The sequence below is a fragment of the Solanum verrucosum genome, unplaced genomic scaffold, assembly GCF_900185275.1.
Source record: "Solanum verrucosum unplaced genomic scaffold, falcon-dt-bn FXZP01000060.1, whole genome shotgun sequence".
In the NCBI taxonomy this organism is placed as follows: Eukaryota; Viridiplantae; Streptophyta; class Magnoliopsida; order Solanales; family Solanaceae; genus Solanum; species Solanum verrucosum.
Genome location: NW_026020129.1, coordinates 5,764,604 through 5,786,103, shown reverse-complemented (window position 1 = coordinate 5,786,103; position 21,500 = coordinate 5,764,604). Strand labels below are relative to the sequence as shown.

Genomic DNA, 21,500 nt, shown 5'->3' with positions numbered 1-21,500 from the left:
TTATGATTTGATATAAGCATATACTACTATTGACGTTGTTTTCTTATCCGATTTTTTATAATGAAGTATACAAATTCAAATATTATATTTATCAGAACAATACAATATAATAACTATAACATTGAGTTTTAAAAGTCAAAACTGCAATCGAGTCAAATGCCCCATATATTATTTCCATATTACTTGCATTTGGACCATTGACTAGTAGATGAAAAATATGCAGATGCATGCGTTTACTTTGAAAATATATTAAGACTATTTTGTAATGACGTACGTAGTACCCATGATTTAATTATTTTTCACAAAATTGTTACTATCTATAGTCAAATGGAAAAATTAATTAGGCAGATCGATGAAAGTAGATATATTTTACTATCGGCACTTTCCTCCGCAAACTTTTTCGGATGCACAAAACAACCTGTTCCTCTTTATAATTAATGACTTGGTGACCTTTGATACATTAAATTTGATTGCACGTAATTTTGACTTTCACATTTCACTATTAGATTTACTAGTGACTTTAAATTAAACCCTAGACTGATCTTGTCTTTCACCTTTCGATTTATTGCACGGAAAAACCAAAAAGAAAAGGAAATTTTCAATGGACACAAGCCCTTGAAACTTGGACGTCGAGAAGCTTGCACTAGGATCCTTCCTTTGGAACTGTCCTTTTTCTTTCCAAAGTGAAATAAAACTAATTAATATATTTGCAGTTATACTATTTTGATTATTTGATGGATTATTTTGAGTTTCTATTAATCTTTGGGTCGATTCAATAAATGAGTTGATCGAGCGAAATTTGGATTAATTTTGTCACACCTATATCATGTAATGGATGTCAAAGCATGTGTATTTTTTGTTGATAGCTAGCTAGATAATTCATGTACCTTTCACCTTTCACAACCTCTTGTATTCAATTACCATTCAATTTCCTGGGTTATCAATATTTTTTTCTTCCTTTTTTTTCTTCACTTTTTAACTATGCGTATAATTATACACTTTTATTTGTAATAAATGATAATAGTATCTAAATTCTTAATTAAAGATTTTAAGCTGAACTTTCAATAATGAAGAAGCTTATTTATAAGACCTCTCAATCTTACATGTCATTAAAAATAACTCAATAATAATATTAACACGTGACTATTATATAATTATATTGAATTGAACTGTGAATATTTGAATACAGACAACGAAATACATACAAAGCTTATCTTATCTGTGCGAATTCAAAATAATCGAGCTTCAACGTATGTATTTGATATCGAGTGGAAAATAAAAAAAATATATAAATACATGACAAAAGTTCAAAAATGGAAATGGACGGGCGATAGTAACTACTTTCTCTGTTCATTTTTACTTGTTATTTTTAATGTATTAAAAAAACTATTATTATTTTTTACTATAATTTATATTTAAAATTATTTATTTATTCTATAAATCATTTTTTAAAATTTAAATCTAATTAAATATCAATTAATATAAATATTATAGTAAAAATACTCATATCATTAATTATTATTTCTTTAAAAACATGTAAAATTTAAAATAAACAAGTAAAAAATGAACGGTATTGATAATGAGCAGTAACAACATTTAAAAAGACAGATCATCAAATGCAAATATATGTACAACACAATAGTTGGAATTAATAATAAGAATTTCTAAGACATTCATTTAGAAAAACACATGCAAAGGAGAGGGTGATGACTCATCACTATCACTAATAATAATCATAGACATGCATAATTACAGAAGGTTCTTCTATAAATTATTATTATTATTATTATTATCAATTAATACGAAAGAAACACCTAAGAATATTGTTGCTTAGTAATCAACAAAGTAGATTGAAAATTATTATATCTCAAAATTAATTTTCAGCATAAACAAAAAGAGAAATGAGAAGAAGTTTTTTTGGAATATTCAACTTTGAATATAGGCAATGACATTGCCAAAATAGACTACATTTAGCTCTTTTTCTTTTCAAATATTTAGAAGATAAATTTCAATGTTATTTATTGGGCTAAGAAATATAATTTTTTTCATCATTGATCTAGTCATAACAATCGAAACAAATCGTTACAATATATCTATTTTCTTGAATTTCTTTCTCTATCATATAGGGACCATGGATCTACGCAAGGCTAGAGAAAGGGAAGAATTAATCACACAGATCTATAGGTGCCGGCTATTATTTTCTATGGTAGGAGAGATAGAGACATCGAGACGAATTTAATATTTAAAAATTTTAACTTTCAGACTTCATATATATCTATTATAAGTCGTTGCAATATTTCTAAATTCTTATATGTATTAAAAATATTAAATTCAGATGAACTCAATTTTTATTATCGTTTTCGATGGTGCCAATAGAATATGTCATCATTAATTTGAATTTGGTTTGGAAGGCACCTCTTATTTTTTTGACAACTGCATGATCTATACTTTAATGCAATGACATTATCATATTATATATGGTCCCTTTCGTATCTTGTCATATTTTTTTGATGATAAAAGATGGGGGTCAGATTAGATATCAATTCTATTACTATTAGGATAACTGCCACCTTTTGAAAACCATGTGTTATTTGTTTTTTTTTTTTCTCCAATCTTATATTCTTGGTCATTTGTGGTTTATCAATCTATTTTTCACTAGATGTTAAATGTTGCCTCTGCCCACCTAATTGTACTCCCTAATATGAAATAATGAAGTAGTGTATAGGTACTTTAATTTATACAATATGGTCAATAATTTAGGCACAACTTTTAGAAGTTTGTGGTGGAATGGTTGTATGACAAAAATAGTTTTTAGTAGTAACAATATATATGTATATTAATAAAGAGTATTAAAGTTTTTATCGGTATTAGTTATTGTCATTGGATCTAATGTCGCTAGTATAAATTTTAGCGACATTTACAAAGAGTGTTAATTGCCTCTAAAAATATATTTAACGAATAACGGTAATTAAGCTATTGTTGTTGATTAATTACCGCTATCGATCATTTTTGGTGTAGTGTGGTAAGTACTCTTTTATCTTTGATCAGAGATCTTGGGTTCGGGCTATGTTGAGTATGAAATCGCCTTTGTTAGATGGTGTTTTACCACCATGTACCCCAAACATGAAACTTTTTAACGTGAATCTGTATTTAGTCAGATTTCACTAGCTATAAATACTTGAATAGCGGATGGGAAACAGAAAAATTAAATTGAGCAAACCCTAGTCTATAAGGTCCTTCAGATTTTTTTTAAAAAAATACTCGTGTGCTACTAATTTATTATGTTGTAAGTAATAATTAAGATTCTATATTATTGCTAAAAGCTAAGTTATTAAATATGAATATCTTCTAATTTGATATCTAGCCGGTTAAGGTCGTGAATTATTGAAGGCTAGTTAATTAGAATGGATGATATTAAAAAAAAATTAATTTAATTTTAAGTATATTAATTATTAGTAATTTGGTACTTCTCACTATGAAATGTACTCCATTAATATAATTTGACTCTAATTAAAGAGATTATATGGTTGATTCTGGCCAAATTTGAAACATATAGAACAATGGAAATGTGCATCTCCTGTAAATCCAAAAGTATATAATAAGGAGAAATATTATTGGAAGAAAAAAAAAAGATTCGAACATGAAGACCACATTTTCCTTTATCATATTTGCAAATTAAAGCCATCAAATATGCAAAATTAGTTGGTAAAAATTCGTATAATCGGATATTTATATCAAATTATATTGAGTTGCTATAGTTAAATGATTTAATGAGATATAAATATACGATGATTAAGTAAAAAAAAAATTATATGAATCTATCAATCTGATATAAATATTCGGTGTGAATATGCCATATATTTCATTTGTGTGATTTGCATTTTTGACCAATTATACCATCAAAGAAATATCGATTATTAAAGAGTGCAACCACCAATCTTGTAGATGTTAAAATTAGTCGGATCAGTGATATTCGAATACCAAATAATTACATACCAAAAGAAAATATTGTTGTTGATATGGTTTTTGTAACCTTTTCTATTAAATTTCAAGTAGTTGTTTTCAACCCAACGGTCTCGATGTTTCACAAAGATAGGAATAAGCTCACGTTCCTTAGACTTTATTTATAAGATTATATTGAATATGTCATTGTTATTGGTCTCGATCGATCGAAATCAATAAAAAGAATAAAAGAAAAGTTTTTAACTTTCCCAGGCTGGATGACCACTGTTATAGGTCTGCATGCATGAGAGGGACTGAAGGATTCTCTTATCTTAATTTCCCCTCTTTTTTTCTGTTTGGAATCAGAAGAGATGTCTGAGTTTTGAATAAAAAATATTATTTACATTTTGTATCTCTATATGTGTCTTTTTCTTTCTATTTTTTTTAAAAATATTTTAGTCCATCCTTTTTATCCCATGGGAAAATGAGAAGAATTTATAACGTTTATGCCAGAATCCATATAAAATAATGCTACCACATTGTCTCCTTGCAGCTTTAAATTAAACTAGCTAGATTTTTTTTTCTTTTTTTACCTTCCTTAAGGAGTACATAAGAAGTATAATTGAAGGAAGCCTTAACATAATAAAAAAGTTAATTATCTCTGTATGACCTAGAAGTTACGGGTTTAAGCAGTGAAATCCTTTGAAGATATAGACACTGTGGCGGACAGACACTAAAATGAAATGTAGTGTATCAATCACAAATTTCTAGAATCATGTATCTACACTTGATGGAAATTGTGGCGGACAAACACTGAGATGGAATGTAGTGCATCTCTAATTTCTAGTTATGTATCAACGCGAAATATTTCGTACACTGAATTGTCATTTTTTAAGTAGTACAAAACAAAAGAAGTAATGGTACTTGAATACAGAGAGTAGGTGTTGTTTTTAGTGTAAGCTGTAAAAAAATAAATTGGAATCAATGAAAGAGTACACACATGACATGATTTTGCTTCAATAAGTTTCCCTTTTTTTTCACTTTTTTGGTATTATTTCCTTTGATCCTTTTTGATATTTGAGATGCTCTTTATAATTTTATGGTGTGGCTTCTCTTTACAGGACATGACCTTGTTGGCTTGATTGGAACCTTTATACATTATTATGCCTTTGTCATTATCAAGTATAGGCAAATAAACACACCTTATAGCTATATATATTTTAAAACTTATTTTGATTTTTATTATGTGTTGTGGAGTCTAATTCAAGATTGGATTAGAAGTGGAATAGCAACAAAAAATCTTCAATGTTTTTTGGGTCAAATCCAACATGTATGATCTTCTATTCTCACCATTCATTTATTTGCACTTAGTGCGGAATTATAATTTAAAATTTATGAGTTCTGATTCTAAATTAAAGATACATATGTAGATTTTTAAGATAAATATAAAATTTAAATTGAAGTTTCTGAATTCGATCGAACACGTAAATTGGAAGTGGAATAGTATCGAAAGATGTTTAATGTTTTTTTTGTCAAATCCAACATGTACGATCTTCTTCTCACCATTCATTTATATTTTGTATTTAGAAGCGCGGAATCAGAATTTGAATTTATAATATGTATGTGTATGCCATATATGTATGTGTATATTTCGTACACTACATTTTATATTTATCTAAAAAATCCACTGAATCAGAATTTGAATTTAAAACATTGACACACTGAATTCTAAATTAATAATATGTATGTGTATGTTTCAATGGATTTTTTAGATAAATATAAAATTTTAACCAAAGTTTCTGAATTCGATCGAACAACCTAGCTTCGCCCCTAGTAGTTGCACCTCAACCAATTGCATTATTAAGAATGGGCTCCCAAAGTCATCTCTTAGCTAAGTAGTTAGTACTACGTACCCACCACACTACTCTTCTAACAATACAAACGCAACTTTGCCTTGTTGCCTCCTATGAGTTTTATTGACTTAGCTTCTCACTAGACGGTTCATCTAAATTCAATATTTTTAATACGAATCATAAATTTATGTATAAAAATCATTAAACTTGTAAAAAAATGTAGATCGAACATGTTATTTTAGAAATATAATAAGTTAATTTAATGGTGAAAAAGTTGAAATTTCATCTCATAAAATATAAATTTTTAATCTGTCTCTGTCCATACGCGCGACAACCCCTTTGAATACTTTGTGTGCCATTATTATTATTCACGCTTATACCGGCTCCTTTGGAACATTACCTTTAAGTAAGCAATCAAATGTTTATATAAAATTATATGTATGACACATTATATGTAAACTTCACTAGAAATCTTTTTCAATCGTTAGAAAAATGATAGGAAATATAATTATTGAAGAAGATCGATTTGAGGGGTGAAAAATCACTTGTTTTAAAGAGATGTTGTCTGTATACATATATTGGAGAAAATCTAAGCAATTTTCTTCAAGATATATATACAACAAAGCCCTTTATATATACCTGCAGATTTTGCAGATTTTTCTATCTGCTACTTTTAGAGAGTATTTATATTTATAGAACTTAAGAGATGACTTTTCATAATAGTCATGTTTATTCATGAACATATGACTTTTCATAATAGTCATGTTTTCTTTCACTAACAAATGTGATTGTGGAATTTAAGACGTCTATATATTACAAAATATTCAACAAAAATAACATGTATATTTAAGATTAAAATTACTATTTTTGTTGATAAATAGTAGACATTGTTTTTCCTTTGACTTCTTTCATTTTGAAATCCCTTGAGAAAAATTATGACTCTGTCATGTTGACTAGGCACGAAAATTAATTGCGAAAATAAAAAATATTGAAAATTGCTTTCTCAAATAAGTCATAGAAATTTATGAGTATCTATCATCAAATTACGAATGAAATTAATGACAAATTTAAAGTTAAATTACTATTAAAAATATTTTAAAAAGCTGTCATATTTTTTTTGTAATTAACTAAAAAAAAAGAGTACTACAATATAATTAGGACGGTGAGGATAGTTGAGAAGTTTATGGTACCTGTGAATATCGTAGCACTATTTATTTTAGTTATTAGAATGGTAACCACGAGTTGCCGTTGTTGAATATTTAATTTAAAGAAAATTAATTTCAAGAACCAAAAGTAAATTAAATAACAGTAGGGACCATTTAATTTGGATCTAATAATATGCTTTTGTCCATTCTTGCATGGGGGTGGCCTAACTAAACCATTCCATACAATATTATCACCCCCCCCCCCCCTAAAATGGTCATTTTCTTGCTTAAAAATGTTGAAGTCTAAGACAATTAGCAATGTATTTGGTTAATAGTGAGAGGTAGTTGAGATTAATGTTATTGTTCCACAAAGAAAAAAAAGAAAAATCGCCACTTAACGTTTATTTAATTTGATAAAAGGGAGTTGCTCAGATGATAAGCATCCCTCACTTTCAACCTTAAGGTAGTGAGTTTGAGTCAAAAGAGCAAAAGGTGAGAGCTCCAGTGGGAGGGGTAAAACAAATACTTTTTTTAAATCTATTAATTAGGGGTCGGCTAAACTTTAATTTGTTAGGGTGATAAATAAAAATAATTGTATTCCAAACAAATGACAAACATTCATCTTTTACTTAGAATACTATTTCATAAAGAAGATGAACTATCAAGAATGGAAAGTATGATTACTGTAATTATATTTTGCTTATTCTCTGCGATCCAAAGCAATGAATTCAGATAAAAAGGGTGTCGTTAATGCGTCTCAAGCTATGAAAATTACCTACACTTACTATATGTACTCACAATAAATATTTTTGCTTTCAAGTTCAAATTTGAGCATAGACAATTAGCTAGATCATTTCAGGTCCGGTAAAAATAGGATTTACACATATCTTACTCGTCTACATACAAAAATGAACAACTAGCTAGGTAGTTGGCAGCCAAACAAATGATCTTGATGATTTTAAAGTTCTATGGATTTTTCGAGTGAAAAAAAAGAAGATGATATTTCGATGTTTGAAAACAAGATATACGCATACTTTACTCCTGCCGTCTACGTACTTTCTATTTCTGTCTTTTCTCTTCGCTTCCGTCCATTCCATCCATTAATTTTGGGCTAATAAATCGAAGTTTGAATAGAAAGACGTTATTTATAAGTTAGAATAGACAGATAATAATGTATTGAAATTGAAATTGCAAAATAAGCATATAATTTAACGTGTTATTAATAAGGGCATGATGTGACATATGTATCCTCCAAATCAAAGCTCTTTAAATTTAAAACACACAATAGTAACGTACAAGATTTTGCAAGAGAATTCAATAATTAGATGGTTTTCAACTGCCTAATTTAATAATTTCATTCTAGAGGGCACTAAACTTGGTCAAAAATCTCAATTAAAAAAGGGAAATTTATATAAATCTCACTTGTTTAGGAGTTAATTACTTAGATACAAGTTAGTTTGCAATATTACGAATCTTACCAGCTTTTGATGCGTCCAAATACATCTATGTATCTCGGGAAACATGGGTCAAAACTATGTGTAATTTGTCCTAGATACATTGTATCAAAGTAGATTCGCATGTATCTGTGATACATAACAAATCTTCCTCGCCTCCCTCCCATCTTGTTTGTCACACTCTTACCATATACATGTATCTAGTATGATTCGCATGTATCTAGGATACATTACAAATATCGCTCGCCTCTCTTTCTATTTTAGTGTATTTGGTAGCAAAAATACATATATTTTCCTCAATATATGATGAAAAACTTTTAATTAATGGTAAAATATATAATATTTTGAAAATATAGATAATAATAATAGTAATGTAGTAGTGGAGTATGTCTAATTATATAGTTTCTCCAAATTAAAAATAAAAAAATATTTTGGGCCAAATAGACTATAGGTCTCATTTTCATGACTCCAGCTTAAAGGGGAGTTACAATTGAGGCTCAAATTGAACTAGGCCCAGCTTCATATCGTGGCCCAACACAGCAATGTTTTGATGAAATTTATTTATTTATTTTGATTTTTTAGTATCAATGTCGGCTATTCACATTGAAGCTCGATTATATCTTTATTTCGTCCTTTAATCAGGATGTTGATGATTAACTAGATGAGTTAATAACTGTTAAACAAAATTGGTTATTAGTACCCTATCTTCTTGTACTTGTGTGAAACTCTATTTTATTGATGTCTATTATGATTTGTTCTATAACAAATAAATCATTGAATGGGAAAATATTTTCACGAAAATAAGTGTTTTCTAATAATTACTTATTTTCTTATAATTCATAAGCAAAAACATATATATCATCCTTAAAGTATTTGTTACCCGTTAGACCTATAAGTTGTCGAGACGGAGTCAGGATCATAAGTTTGGGGGTTTAAAATTTTAGGATAGAAGAGAAAAATATTCCAAAGCATGCTTTTTTAAAAGAAACTTCTATTGATGGTGGGGTTCGAACGCTCAACTCAAGCATGTAAACTATAAAGCATTTATACAACTCCTTCCTTAGAAAATCAACCAGTTTGGTTATGGGGTTCACAAGTTAATATATATATATATATATATTATTTATTTAATTTTCTAATACAAATACATGATCTACTGGGCTCATTCGAACCCCCACTTAGCTCTGCCCCTGATTAGTTGCGAGTTGCTACAAAAATAATGTTACCTGTTTCGCTTGACCTACTCTTCTAAATTGATTACTTGTTAATTAATCAAGTGCTAATCAGGTGGCTTTTTGGAAATTAGGGATTAGGATTAGCATAAACCAACCAACCAGTTTTTGTTTTTTTTGGAATAATAGAGTATCGAATTCCTTAATTAGTCAATATGGGAACCACAAATTTTAAGTTGAATGTTTTTAAAGAATTGTGGACCGTACCATTTAATTTGTAAAATGGAATATATAATATGTCTTTTATCTTAAATATTTGAATTGCGTAAATATTTCACGGTAAATTATTTTTGGTATCGTCATTTAATTTGTACTTGCTTTTTGAAAAAACACTCATATGTCCGTTTCAAATATGGTGTTTGACAAATTCAAACTTCACAAATGAAAGAAGTTATACTTCTATATAAGTAAAGTTATTTTTATCTGAACTCAATCATTTTGTATGAACTTAAGTCATATATTATTAAATTTCAGTCATATAAAACTTTAGACAATATGTCTAAAGTCAGCTAACACGATTATTAGATCATAAGAATATTTATACTCCACACAAATGACAAATCATCCTACTTGTTTTAGAAGTATATATGATTCAAATTAAGTGGCTAATTTTACGTAAGCCATCTTTATTAGGTTAATTAATTAAGTGTTCAATTATCTTCAGCATATAGCTAACTAGTGGTATGTATAACGTATTGTGGTGGAATGGTTGAGATTTCTTCACCCTTAATCAAAGAGCTCGAGTTCGAAGCGTCCTAAATATATGAAAAGAAATCTGACTACCCTTGATTAAAGTTAAATTATTTGACTCTAAAAATCGAAATAATTGAAAGAAAATAAAAGTAGAAACTTGATAGAGTAATTATTTCCACTCTAAAAAATAGTACAAGCTCCACATGACACTTCAAAGCAGAATACACATGGCCAAACCTTTTTTTTTCTATAAAAGAGAAAATTAATGAGATAAACTCCATAACTATGTAACTTCCTTCCCCATTATACACATTATTTAATTTAATTATTTGTCACGTCATCTTTATTTTTTTACTTATATAGTACTCCCTCAGTCTTAATTTTAATTTAGCATGCAACTAGTTTCTTGTTACTCAACTAGATAGTCGTTATTTTTTAAAAAATATTCTTTTTATCGAAGGAAACTAAAATAATGAAGAAAATTAATTTTTTGAAATGATAATTATTAGTTAACTGACCATCTGAAGAATCAACCCAACCAAGATAAATTTATAAATTGAAAAGTATAACACTTCAATTCTTATCAAAACCCATTTTTTATGCAGACTCGAACTCAAAGTCTCTCGTTAATGATAAAACAAACTATTTGCCAGTATATCAAATCTTTTGGTAAAGGCAATGAAAAGCTGATGTTGAGATCATGTACATAACTATTGAAAATTGAAAGCATTTGACAACCTTGTTTCAAGGAGGAAAAATGGCATAGAAAGATGGATTTCCACCAAACAAAAGGTCATGCAAATAATTATTAGAGGTACACATGAAGAATAAATTAAGCAATTAGGAGTTTTTAGCAAAGAAGCAACCAAACAAATCTTTTTATGATTTTGAGGACATTATTTGAAGACAATTGAAAATAATGTGAAACTTCTTTGTCATACAACTAATGAGATCTTTTTATGGGATTCCTTACTTTCTCATTAATCTCTCCACTCATTTGGACTAATGTATGGAAGTATTTCCTCAATTACAAATTATCTGTCATGTTTCTCTTTTACATATTTTAAAGAAAATATTAAATAGGAGAAGGTTTTGTCTATTTTACCTTTATTTATATCTTAAATATAATTTCTGTTGAGATAATTAATTTTTAAAATCACGACAGATAATTTAAAAGGTGAAGGAGTAAGTGTGAGATTGATGAAAACAAAGGAACATGGACCTTTTTATTTTGTTTGATTGTTCCAAGGAGATTGTATTGTTCTCATTTAAATTTCACTTTTTTGGTGCACATGATATGGAGGAACTTATTGGGATTCTATACCACTATCACATTATTGTTATTTGTATTTTGTGTGTGGTCATTCATGGGTTCTGATTGGGATGCTACTTTAAATTAAAACAAGAAGGTGAAGTGTGTGGATATTTCTTTATCATTATTTCAAGAATATAACTTAAAATAAAAAATAATAAAAATCACATCTTTGATTCTGTATTTTCTTGATCCTATCCTTACAATATTGGGAAAAAGAAAGTAAAATAACACTAAGTTTTGGTCGGCAGGGTTACTCAATACATGTGGTGATAGGAGATAGAATGTATTCGGTGAAATAGTCGATGTCAAAAGTAGCCCTTTCTTTTATAATAGTGGTATTAGGGTTGACTTGCACACCTTGACTAATTACACCTGATATCTATAGTTCTATACTATCCATCATCAATATAAGTATCAGATAATTTTGTCCACCAAAATTTGAATAAATGAAAAAAAAAAAAAAAAGCATTGAATGTTTTCGTCCACCAACATAGGTCCATGTCTAGCCAACTTTTGAAGCTTAGATTATGGCAATTGATGATGCTCTATTGACTTATCATTAAAGGCATATTATGAATTTGATAGTGCTATATGAGAAGAGTTTTGGTCTTGGTAATGTGAAAGAGGATAATATTGAATGTCAAATTGAATTTGGTGCATAAATTCAACAAATATTATTAGCCTATATTAATTTGGTGATCATGATTAAGAAAAATTCAAGCAAAGTAGATGAAAAGAAGAAGAAATCGAAAGTAAAATTAACGAATAACCACTTTTCAACTTCTGTAATTGAAAAATAGTTATTATTATGAAGTTTCACATATAACAAGTAAAACTTTATGATAATGTTCTGAAGTTCATTCCACTTTTGGAATGTGAAACTACATAACAATTTGACTATTTTTTAAAAGACGAAGCTAATTAAATGGCCAATATATGCAATTTCTACAATCGTAATGGAAATAGAGAACTCTACATTGTATCTCTAAAGCAACACTTGAATTGTCTTTTGTTAAATGGAATTTCACTAGAATTTGAAATTTCATAAAAATGGCTACTTTTTTAAAGTGGTGCCAAAAAGTGGTCAATAAATATTGATTTACTGATTCTTGGTGGTAATTGAGGTAGTGGATTTAGGCTTCTTGTTGATGGAAGCAAGTGGATATTATGTCATTTTTAACTTTCAGTTTTTCACATTACTAGTGATGGGTTTCCTCTCTGGACTTCTACCAACTATCAATTACTACATGCCCAATTATGTAAAAGGAAAATGATAACCCCAATTTCCAAAGTCATTTCATATTTGCATTTGGTCACTTGACCTTAAAAAAAATATATAGTATTAGATATGGGAGTGATTAAGGATCTTTTTGGTGAAGTTCATGGTTTTATCACACTATCTTGATGTTATTATTTTTCTCTCATTTCTTCCATTGTTTTCTTCTTTTGCTACTTGGGTTGGATGCACATGCACTTGAGCCAAGGGTTTTTCGGAAACAACCTCTCTATCTCCACGACATAGTAGTAAGGTCTGCATACACTTTACCCTCTCCAAACCCCACTTTGTGAGATTTCACTGGGTATGTTGTTATTTGTGAAGTTCATGGCTAGATATTAGGAACAAATACAAAAGACTTGATTTGTATGAAGAGGTTTCCCCTTGATCTTGATTTGTCCAAAACCACAGAACTGTTAAACAAAAGGCCTGCTAGATTGGGGGAGTAACCCCAGAAGGATCAAAATATATATGAGTTGGACTTTCATTCATGGGCCAAAGTCCAGTTAGCATGAAATAAAACAGACACCTAAAATAGGTGGTGAAGACTGATTTCCCACAAATTCCATAAAATGGATCACCATTAAACTGTGCACCATGCACTATAACTTGTCAACCATTCACTAGTCGCTATATAACAACATGAAACTTGAAATATCAGACCGCGAAATCGCGCCCCTAACTAATGGCTACATGACTTACAACCCAACCTAAAGATTGTATAAAGTTACAGTTCTTCTATATCCTCAAGTGAATCAAACTCTTCATTAATTCGACGAAGTTCTTCATCATCAATAGTAACTGTGCTAAACCACTTAGGTTGAGAATGACCCCATGGCATTGTTGGCGGGACACTAGCTTTCAAACTCTGCTCAATGGATGCCTCTGCATCTTCTGGCTCTGCTTGCTTTTCTTTTTTAGGTTGGTTAAATAGCTGGGACTTCATCTCCCAGCAAACTTTCAGGTCTTCCTCATTTCGAGCTTTGTTCAACTTATCCATCAGATCAGTGAATGCTGCAACATGCTCAGCTTCAGCAGTCTTGGCCTTTTTCTTTTTGCCAAGTGCATCTAGATCATTAAGGTCAGTAGCATTGTCACCTGCCTCCAACTTCCTTACCTTCCTCAATCCCTGATCTATGACATATTGCATTCTCTTTCTGGTATTCTCTATTCTAACTGGATCTGACCTAAGCTGTAACTTCACTCGGTTCATCATTGCTTCATTCTCATCTTCTGTCGAACCATCCTCATTCTTCTCATCCTCTGCAGAATTCACTCCAAACACCTCTTCTAATAGACCAATATTCTGCATGTACCGATCAAAAGCTTCATTTTCAGCTGCAATGTTGCTGTCCCTGTATTCCTTCAACTGCATAAACCTCCATTCGTTTATGACTTGTGCATCCTGTAGTTTATCATTAAGGTCAATTTTTTTTAAAGTAAACTCATGGAGAAAACACAAAAACTCCACATACCTTTCTGCTCAGTGGCCTCCTCGACCTTAGTGGGGTCTGCAAATTATTGAATTGTGCAAAATTGGTGGAAAGTTGACGAAGTGAAACAGCTCTGTGCGAGCTCCTTGAGTAAAGAAAATAAAAGTTAATACAATATTCTACCTAAAGAGCAAGAAGCTCAGTAATCAGAAATTTATTCTGCCTAAATTAACAGAAGATTTGGGTGCGGGAGCATGCAGTAGATATGGAAATGCATGTGACAAACCCTAGTTATTCAACAGATTATTCCAAAGAAGGTAACATAATAATCAAATACCATAAAAAAAATTGAGTGCCAAGAACTTGCAATGCAAATGCAGAAGAGATCACATCAAAATGAAGGATCCTCGAAGCGCATTTTTCTAATGAAGGATTGTTAACTGAGACAGCTGATGGTTGTAACTTACTCTTTACATCATAGATGGTTGGTACAGTAACAGTCAAACTGTTCATCACTAAGGCTGTCATATGTAAACGTGATCATGCATATTTGAGTAAAACTTACCCAGCGTGAGATGCTTCAGTGGACTGCTGGTCCACCACAGGAGACCCAGAAGCTGGTATCTTATCTGGAAGAGTTGAACCACCTTTCAGAACTGCACAAGGCCAAATAAAGAATACATATTCTTGAGCAGAAGAAAGGAGTAATAGAATCACATTAGAACATTTTCTCTATCAGGCAGCCCTTTAGTAAAAGCTTCTAAGAAACAAGAAATTGCCTTAACAGAAGGTGTGCTAAAGTCCCTGCTATCAGTCTCTTTCATCTGATGACTTTTAAATATGTGATCCTTTCAACTTTTTAAAGAACTAGGCAGTCAATGAAAAGTTGACTAATCGGTTACATGTCAAAAGCCCCAAATGCAGTTCATTACCACATAACATCCTAATGATGTCAAAACAAAAATTACACCAAATGTTAATGCCATGGTTGATAGTGTGAAGCTAAAAATATTCCTTTTCTTTTTGGCTTGGAACAATTACTCTAATGCGGAAAACATCTACAGATACTCAAACCATGAAGCCATGATTCCCCAACAACTATGGTTGGGTATCAGGTACTCCACACTACCCTTACAGATGCCTGACTCTAGTTGGAGGGCAAATTTTAATCATGTCTACATGTGGTGGCATGTTTCTCTACTACTCACAACCAACATCTGGTGAACGAATAAGTAAGCCGGTAAGCATCTGGGACCTCCTGGTAACCAATTTCAAAGATTCTCAGTGCCGCAATAACTCACAAGTAATCTGAAAGGGGAAGGCTTTAGGTTCCAGGCCTCTAGTCCAAGTTTGATGATACTCTTTTAAATTTTAAAGCCAGGAATAAATCAAATGAAGCACTGTGCCCATCTTTAGACGTTAAACTTCATAATAGCATTATTGGAGACAAAAAAGAATCTTAGAGTAAGGTAAATATAAGATTAAAAAAATACGATAAATAAAAGATAATACTAAAAAGAGCAAATTCTTCACCGTACATAACAAAAAGGCATAGGTGCAATTTATTAACTAGAATTGAGGAATACTAAGAGCAGCTGTGAAATTTTTAAGTTGATCATACCATGAATATGACAGGGATTTTGCGCTTTTGCACAGCAGCTTTTGCATGACTGGAATGGACACCTGCAAAGATTATCACCCATTAGAAAGACAACATATGAAGAGAGGAGAAAGAAGGGGGGGGGGGGGGGGGGGGGGGGGCATGAATAAACCAGCAAGAATGAGAGAAAATAGGAATTAAAACTTTAAATAAGTAAATTAAAAGCAATACCAAAAAGGTTTTGACATGAGAGAATGAAATCAATGAGGTATCGTGATGCTACTTTGATTAATTGATCAACTTAAATCATGAGGGTAACTTAACATATCTTGGTAGATCATGCAAGACAGAAACTCTTCCATGTACAATTGAAGCCTTGAAAGTAAAGGATGCCATGAAAAATATGAAGGTTAGAAATATTTGTGTTAGAAACGACACCTTCTAATGCCTTAAAAAGGTTTAGAGTCGTACTCATTATCAAGCTATTCAATGTTATGTTAAGAAATAGAGAGATACCGAATGGAGAAGGAGGATCATGGTTAAAATGTATATGAACAAAGGAGATGTTCAGAGTTCTGCTGTGGTTTTAAACTTACTGGTCATACGACAAGATTAGACATACACAAGATAAGTGAAGCAGAAATAAGAATGTTAAAGATAACTATGTGATCATATAAGACTAGAAATGATTAGATCCCACCGAACATACAAGTAGTACACATGGAGATAATATGGTTATGTCATACGTAAACCCTCATATGCACAAGTTCATCAGTGCGGTCACTATGACGATTGAAGGTGTTAAAATAGATGAGGCTGACTTAAAATCATATGGAGGCTAGTTGTCTCAAATGATAGACAATCTTTTAAAATCCATAAGCAAAAAACAGAATACAATAGTGGCAAAAGATCCAACACCAACTAATTGGGATTAAGGCTTAGTCCAACTAGATTAGACTCAGTGTTTGCAAGGAATCTTTTTAGCTTCTTTCACGATTACCATTATTCTGCCCAGAGATTACCATTGCCTGCTAAAAGAAACATATTTTAAACCTAGAGATTTACTCAATGTTCAACTTCCAGCCCTAACCCCCAGATCCTGAGATCGAATACCACTCACTTAGCACCAAGGGGCCAAGCTCACCACTCCAAAATAATCATAATTTTATTGTCTACACTTGCAATAGAGGGTAATAATTCACATCAAATTACTTATAGAATAGAATCAAAGAATACACCAATGTAATTATCAAGTAAGGCTAAGAAAGCAGATGATCAAATATTTGACAAAATGCTACGAGAAATAGTAAAAGGTGATGGAGTACTGCTATCTGAAGCTTAAAAATAGAATCACCTGTCTGCATCACCATTGATATCTTCCTCCATTTCTACCTTACCCAGTTTCTTTAAAATTTCTTTTACACAGATAGAGAGAAAGGACGGAGGAATAGAGGAAAGAGGGGAAACAGACACAAGTTATAAGGCGATTTTCATTATAGTTAATGAATTATTCCTCTTTTGATTAGTTAGTCAATTAATATTAACTTCTCTTGTGTCAGACTTTGACGAACTGGCTACTAATATCGAGCATTAGATTTCTGTCATAATGACAACAATTAAAGGTGTCGAATGATGACAAGTCTCAGTTATGACTTGTAACAGCTTCAAAATTGACGTGAAATTTAACTTTTCCCTGCTTTTCAGGGAGAGAAATTTAAATTTAATCATCTGTCTTTATTTTCCATGAAAAAGCAAAATCATTTAGCAAAAGTGGAAGGGGGTGCAAAAGTTGCCCGCTTTCTCGATTGCGGAGTAATTGCTATATAAAATTGTACCCTTAAGACTGCAGCTTCATCAAAAGGTCTTTGCCTTATGAATGTAAAATTGAAAGGATGATCAAGCAGAAATAGCACTTCGTTAGTGCTTAAATAAGTAACTTCTTAGTTTACAGTGCAAGTACACTAGATTGCTAAAGTGACCACACAAGCTCTTGACGAAAAGAATTGTCATAATCACTTTTAGAACATCTAACCATTAAAAAGTTAAGGGAAATAAAATATCATTCCACTACAACCTCAAAGAAGTAAACCTTTATTTCACTTTGTACATACTACGAGAGCTAAAGAGAATACATCAGTTCTTGATAAAAAGAAGTGTCACCGAAAAACGGATGAGGAAACTAAAAATAAAGAAAAAATGGTAGTTGAACTTCTTTTTTATATTTTATACAAGTAAAAAATGGTAGTTAAATTTTGATACCTATTATAACTTCCACACTAAAGTATGAAAAGGCGAGTCCACAGCATGATCAGAGAAATTAAACAAGCAAAGTTGCAAACTGTAAAGACACTTATTCTCATGCCACTGAAATTAAAAAATTTAAGAATTGAATCGGGTGGAGAAAACATATCATTTTGTTAATTCACCCATTAAAGAAGTTACATGATTATAACCTTTCTTTCGACTTAAGTAATCGATAATGCAAGTAATATTTCACTTCTTGTTTCTGTTAATAAAAATATATATCTATGACGGTGTATTCTCATAAGACTTTTCCTTTTCCGTATTATTTCTAGAATACTGACATTATTTGAACATGTTTCCCTATCTAAAAGTACCTTGCTTTCACAAAACTCTCCAAGTATACCATAACAAAATCAGAAAAAAAGAGGGAAAAACTTATCAGAAAACTGTCCTTTTGTTTTATAAGTAAAATATGATGACTAAGAGCCTGTTTGGATTGGCTTAGAAAGTTCTTGTAAACACTTCTTAATTTTATTCAAATACTTCAAAAGTGCTTGAAAGTTATTTTAGCTTAAAAGCACCTAAAATAAGTCAGTCCAAACAGGCTCTAAGAAAAGTGATATATTGTTGCATACCAAAGCAAATAACTAATGCACAATGTTGTAAATATGAGGAAGCAAAATCCAAATTTATCTCTGACACGCTCAACTAGTAATCTAACCGACTAACATCCAAAGTGAAATGTTTGTGGCAAAATATTCTGTCCGCAAGGATCTGATAAAGAAAATTTAATCAGTCACACCAAATTTGGTTTCCAACGAGTATCTTACAGGTGTTGCTCCCCCTATTCAAAACTTCTTTTTCCCGAGCAATACCATAGATAGGCCCATGTAACTCCATCAAACCTAAAACAATCATCCAGTTCCACGAGAACCCTCTAGATTCTAAATTTGCACCTACTACTGAAGCTAACAATAGATGGTCAATGCAACAACAGAGTCATCTAACTCGTATTTCCAGGCCTCTTCTCTGAAAATTGGCAAATCGAATACTGTCAGCTCATCCAGCTAAGTAATAAGACACTCCTCTTACTAGCAGTATCGGATCACCATCAACATATCTGTGTGTAAAAGCTCTAGTTTATTTTGTATAATCGATGGGGATGAAATGGCATTTTGATTTGCTTTGTAACCTGGAATTGCTTAGATTGCTTTGCTTGGGATTCTCTGAGTAACCAAACCAAATGATTTAGTGTTTGAAGCAACCTAACAATCAGCTTATATTTCAAATGTAAAGCACTAAGTGATTGTTTCCACAAACAATTAATGGACCTGACAAATGCATGCACAAAAATAAATGAATTTAAATTATTCAGAAACCTTCCAAACCCAAACGAGCAACAACTACAACAAGAACATACCTAGTGTAATCCCACAACTGGGGTTTAGGAAGGGTAGGATCTTACCTCTACCTTTGTGGGGTAGAGATTCCGGTAAACCCTTGGCTCAAAAGAAATGAAGCTGATGCTTGAAAGTAAGAAAGAACAAGAGAACAACAAAATAAAAATGTACAAAACAAGTGTAGCAACAGATACTAATACACATTGGATAAAAGGGAAGTACTTGATACCTAAATCATACTACTAAAAGCACGATAACACTCGACTAAGTACTAACCTTCTACCCTAATCCTCCACCTTCATACCTTCGAATGTAAGATCATGTCCTCACTCCGTGTCATATCATGTTTAATCACTCCCCCCCCCCCCCAAATCTTCTTCGGCTTGCTTCTACTACCTCTCTTGACTCCTGCTATAGTGAATGTCTCACAACTTCTCACTGGCACCTTCTATTCACATGTACAAACCATCTCACCCTTACTTCCCTCATCTTGTCCGCTACAGAGGTCACTCCCACCTTGTCCCATATAGCTATGTTCTCAATCATATCTCTCCCAATATGCACACACATTTATTTGAGTATTCTCATCTCCGCTACCTTCATCTTCTGAACGTGGGCATTCTTGACTGGCCAACACTCTGCCACAAACGAGAGCCTACAAATAATTCATTTTATCTCTACAGTGATACATGTCAAATTCATTGTTTCTTCGGTTGTGTACAAAGATTCTTCCTTTCTCTTGAGAGACTGACGAGCTGCAATTGAACCAAATACTAAAGGCCACTCAATTTCAGCCATCTTCTAGACAAAATCCAGTGGTTAAGAACATGAAATCTGAAAGCAGTAATCACATCAAGAAGGAATGACCAAATGATTCCCTGGCCCTTAATAAACTGCATTTGTGTTAATCTGTCTACTAATTATACATAGATACTGCATTTGCTTAAAATTTAAATGATATTCTTTCCATTTGGAAAAATTCTGAACGGTTTGACTGCATTCCACTTAAAATAGTACTCCCTATACAATTTGTTCAACTTTCAAAACCTCAAGTTCATTTAACTTGTAAAATTAGCCCTCTCTATCAAACAGATTTTTCAACTATCACTTAGGTATCTGGTTCCACTAACATTAATACAACACATAATTCAAGGGAACACTTAAATCTCTGAGTTCATCCAAGCAACGTAGCATAAAACTACACTTAGAAAGTACAAGATATGTGCAATAATCATGGACATACACTTATGAACCGAATAAAACTGGGAATTAGGGTTTCTGAAGCACAATTTCAATGGAATAAACTGAAAAAATGCTATACAGAAACGACAAAGAACAAAGAGATCACCTTGAGCGAGCAACATTGCCGCACTTTATGCACTTCGGCTTATTAAGACCTCGGAGATTTTTTGATGCGTTTGTCGTCGGAAGGCTGGAAAAGGCAGCAGCGGTTGCGGTGGGAACGGCGGGTGCAGGTGACGGTGACGGAGCGTTATCGGCGCTCTGATTACTTAGGGCAGGCGACGATGCAGCCATTGATGAACAACTTAGGCATTCAAAGGCTTCACCTTTACTCTTTCATTCATTGAGCTGGTGGAGCAACCGAGAAAGAATTCTCGTAACGGTTAACTGCGGCGGCGCGTGGGTTCAATTGCTCCGTTTTGCTGCTGAAATGTTCTACAGAATTGTCTTCGATTGGGTAAAAGGCTCATCAGTCATAAAAGATTTGGTTTTATATCAAGGAATTATAGGACTGTTTTGCCCTTACATTTACCTTATGGAGTTATACTTATTGAGGTCCTCATTGGTAATTTATAAAAAAATAAATTCAATTGTTTTTTTCACGTAATTAGATTTCTTTTTTCTTGTCAGAATCTAAAGTTATTTTCAAAGGATTTAATATCTAAAGTTGA

At 31.7% G+C, this 21,500-nt stretch overlaps 2 protein-coding genes across 2 annotated transcripts in view; one reads left to right on the top strand and one right to left on the bottom strand.

Annotated features, from left to right (window-relative positions):
- The window catches only part of LOC125827067 (lon protease homolog 2, peroxisomal), an 85,815-nt gene that overhangs the window by 35,654 nt on the left and 28,661 nt on the right, over positions 1–21,500 (top strand). The gene's annotated exons all lie outside the window — the stretch shown is intronic.
- LOC125827079 (uncharacterized) lies at positions 13,476–21,293 on the bottom strand. Its single transcript, XM_049506442.1, has 5 exons — positions 20,936–21,293; positions 15,965–16,026; positions 14,909–14,999; positions 14,386–14,488; positions 13,476–14,315 (listed from the first exon to the last, which is right to left on the bottom strand). Exons 1-5 carry the CDS (start codon positions 21,121–21,123, stop codon positions 13,638–13,640), a joined length of 1,122 nt encoding a protein of 373 aa, XP_049362399.1. The 5' UTR covers positions 21,124–21,293; the 3' UTR covers positions 13,476–13,637.

Excerpts from the sequence above, each read along its gene's own strand:
- LOC125827079 (XM_049506442.1), bottom strand. The coding sequence starts at position 21,123 with ATGGCTGCATCGTCGCCTGCCCTAAGTAATCAGAGCGCCGATAACGCT. Across the intron at positions 15,000-15,964 it reads AAATCCCTGTCATATTCATG|TTCTGAAAGGTGGTTCAACT; the intron begins GTATGATCAACT and ends GGCCTTGTGCAG. Across the intron at positions 14,316-14,385 it reads GGAGGCCACTGAGCAGAAAG|GATGCACAAGTCATAAACGA; the intron begins GTATGTGGAGTT and ends GATAAACTACAG.